This window comes from Mus caroli, chromosome 9, assembly GCF_900094665.2.
Source record: "Mus caroli chromosome 9, CAROLI_EIJ_v1.1, whole genome shotgun sequence".
Taxonomy (NCBI): Eukaryota; Metazoa; Chordata; class Mammalia; order Rodentia; family Muridae; genus Mus; species Mus caroli.
Window position 1 is genome coordinate 87,262,001 of NC_034578.1, and position 3,844 is coordinate 87,265,844.

The 3,844-nt window shown below is 43.2% G+C and overlaps 1 protein-coding gene across 1 annotated transcript in view; it reads left to right on the plus strand.

Moving 5' to 3' along the window:
• Positions 1-3,488, plus strand: part of Zic4 (Zic family member 4) — a 17,841-nt gene extending 14,353 nt beyond the window's left edge. The window contains exon 3 of the mRNA XM_021172952.2: positions 687-3,488. Coding sequence (XP_021028611.1) covers position 687 — 1 coding nt within the window. The 3' untranslated portion in view covers positions 688-3,488. The remainder of the gene's footprint in view (positions 1-686) is intronic.
• Positions 3,489-3,844: the final 356 nt, after the last annotated feature.

Here is a 3,844-nt window from a genome sequence, read left to right on the forward strand (position 1 = left end):
GGGGGGGCGGGGAAGGGAAACTTTTTTGCTCAAAAGAAAGTCCCTAGGAACTCAGTTTTACAACCTGAGCCGGAGGCTTGGGGGGGGGGGGTTGTATAACTCTGTGGTAGAGTCTTGCCTACTTCCCATGAAGCTTTCTGATTATCCCCAGTGCCACCAAAAATAGACACATTGGATAGAATAAAAGCTNGACCAACAACTCTTAGTATGAGAAACCCCTACTGCATTGTCTTCTATTTCTCCCTTCCCAGAATCCAGTGGAAAAGTCTCACTCCTGTCCCACAGACTCCACAACTTCTATCCAATACAGTAACCAACCATCTTGGCAAGAATGGGGTTGTTTTTCTTACTACTAACAAAACACAGTATCTTTCGAATGCATCGCCAGCGAACTGGTTGTTGAGTTACAACCTGGCCCAGAGTCAGCCTAGTTTACATGGACAGTTGGGAAGCAAAGAACTTGTTCTCATGGGCAAGCACTAACCTTGCTGCCATAGCACGTAGAACCTTTGAGGGACTTGATCCCTCTGCTGATATTTTAAAACTGTCCCTCCTCATCCAATACTCATTTCTCTTCTGTTTCATAACATCTAGTTTTGTNTTACACCCAATCCAACATAACGAAATGAAATAAAAATGTTTGGNTGGTCACTAATCGCCTTTAATTTTTCATTTGCTTGTTACAGATGTTGCTTGCAAGGTAATCTTGCCCTGCGCAGCTGAGCGCCCGCATCTTGCGCCTGCGACATCAAAGGGCTCTCTCACAAAGCAGTGTTTCTTCGCCACGGTGCATCTTCATGGTAAGTTAGGATTTCTATGGCAATGGGCAAGTCTCACTGAAATCCTGAAAGGCCGATCCTGGAGCCCGTCCAGGCTTTTCATTAAGGACATAATATTTACGTCTAACAGGCCTTTTTTCTTGTGTATACAAGTATATATTTTTGTTTGACGCGGACTAAATCATTTTCATTTAATTTCCGGTAAACAAAACCCACGCGAATGGGCACTTGTTCCCGATCATAATAAAAATGGATAATAATGCGAGGGAAGAAAAGGGCCGCTTGAATCGCCGCTCAGCTCTCTTTGTTTCTGCTTTCTGCGGTGATCAGAGGGCGTATTTGGGTTTGATGGCNAGTTTCTAAAGGCGAGGAAATGGTTTGTAAGAGGGAAAAGAAAAGGAGAAAGGTCCAATCAAGCTCGGGTTGTTCAAAGAGTCGCGTTTTGGGGTTGAAAGTGTGAGTTTGACGGTGCATCAGCATGCCGCGTTAGGCTCGCCATGGAAATGCGCGCGGGGAGCGGCCGCTTCAAAGGCGGCACACTTCACTGCGGACACTCTATTAAGATACATTTGCGCTGACCTTTGCTTTCACGCCATTTAATACTGTCACTGTGCTCTCCAGTATATACTTCCTCCCAGGACCTGTCTTGCCAGTGTTTAGGGGTTCACTATACATCCTGATGTAGCGGGCTTTGGCACCCGGGATTCTTTCAAGAAAGGGAGGAGGAACCGGACCCGAACATCTTGACAGCGCCCATAGGCTCCAGAGTCAGAGTAACTGACTAGGGCATCCTGAGAAGCTTACCAAAGGAGCATCCCCAGTTGAGTTGGGTGCTACAGAGTCGAATGGGGATTTAAGACGAAGGTGGCCGACTTGGGGGAAGTGTGGGAACTGTTAACTATGCCTCGGGGACAGTTAGTTTCCCTGTGTTCCCCAGAGGTGCCATACTGCTTCCTAACCCTAGAAGTCTCTCAGCCCCTTAAGCTTTTCCTCTGACATGCCACTGTGTGGTATCCTTAGGTCTGGGTTGGCTTTTGGGTACAAACTGAAAAGCCCAAGGCCAAGGGGATGGGGAAGATGGCAGCAAAGTTAGAAGTCCATGTTCCCTTAATTGTCTTGTTGTTTATTTTATCCAAGTACCCTAGTGAATAGGGGAAAAATAAACACGGTGGAAAAAAATCAAACAGTAGAGTCTTCTTTAGTGCCCGTCCTTGTGGTTGAATAAAAAGGATGGTCTGCCTTCTATTGAGCTGAGAAATCTTTGAAGTGGGAGTTATTATCTGAGACATTCCTGCTTGTCGTCCTAACAACGCTGGTGAAATGTAAAAGGTTCTTTGTCAGCGATTTGTTCTCCTCTCTGTCAAACTCACTTTGCCCCATTGGTTCCAAACCATTGCTAAAGAGATAAAATCAAATTTCTTTAAAAAGAAAAAGAAGAAGAAGAGAAGAAAAGAAAAGAAAAGAAAGACCCCTACACTCCACCAGTAGATAACTTTAGGAATAAGTTTTGCTATGGGGGACCCTCCCTCCCCCAAAACAACAAAAAACAAAACAAAACAAAACCCACAAAACCATTGTGTAGTTTCAGTCCTGGTGATGTGTGTAGATGTGGTAAGGCCCTTTGCACAAAAACTGGTACTTTAGGTAATGCAAGAAGGAAAGAGGTAGAGGGTGAGTGTCCCAAGTNGATGCTCTGGATGGCCCTGTGACCGTACATTCTGTCCTTGCCTGCATCCCATCCACCCAGATTNACTAACTGGATGAATTTTGCTGGAGATCACTCCAGCTCCAAATATTCCCACTTGGGATACTTGGAACTTAAGTCTGAATACAGGTACTGTTAAAGCGTTCCCCCTTTTCAAGAAACTTCTGGTATAAATAGATCCACTGTGTTTTCAAACCACTAGCAGCAATCAGCACACTGTTTCTGTCATTTAATCTAAAGGATGGTAGCATAAGGGAGAGAAACATTTTAATATCCCCCCCCTTTTTTCCTAATCATCTTGGAGTTCAGAAGGTTTGGTTTACATGATAGTGGGAAAAATGCATGCACGTGCCTCCTCCCTCCCTGTGTGCACTGCTTCATTTTATAGTGTGCCTAGAATGGAAACTTTCCCCCTGGTCAGGTTTTCTAGACCTCCTATTGTAGTTTTAAAGGTGATGAAAATAGATAAGGATGTTCCCATCACCCTGCTCCCTGTGCTTACTAAATGATTTGTGAAGAACTATCCCCAAGTTGTAACCCATGTACTTCCTTAGAGTTGCTGCAAAATGTCTCTTATATTGATGCTGTTTGTTTACCTGACTCTCCATATGTCTGTTTGTATTGCCAATTTATGGGGAAAATGTAATGATTGCAATGAAAGTGAATTATACATCCAGGCAAATCTCTTATAGTCATAACTGACATAAACACAAGTCTGAGTCAACTGTTAGATTATTGATACCTTGTCTAGCTACACTGTGATTTTAAAATCTTTCCCCTTAACAGCAGTTAAGTTATGAACTAATTTGAAGGGGAAAAAGTTGTTGTGTATATTTGTCAGTGGTTGTTGAATAAAGTTCAAAGCTGAGACATAATCTCCTTGAAAACATGTATCTGTGAGTTAAATAAAATAATTTTCTCCCTCCAAAAACATTTTGTGGATGTGTAGCTTCTTTTTGCTGTGTTATTTGGAAATAAAGATTTGATGTTTTCTTTCCTCCTTGGAATCTCAGTGTTCATTTATTACTTCATAACCTTAGAAATGATTTGGGGCTCTCGTACAGCCTGTAGCTCTTCCTCTTCCTTATCATTCTTCANGGTTTGGCAGAATTATCTTTGGGGCCTAGCCACTTGAGATAGCAAAATGAGGGATCTGACAAAACAATGATCAGAGCAGAGATCTCTCTGGCCACAATCTAACCCCAATGACTTCAATGGCAGCAACTGATTTCCATTTCTGAAGAGAAAAGATAAATGGATGCTCTGTGGCCTGTGTGGNGAGCAGGTCTTCCAGCAGCTCTTAGTATTCTAGGGAAGCATCTCTGACTTCTAGCAAACGACCTGGGAACTGGTAAGAACT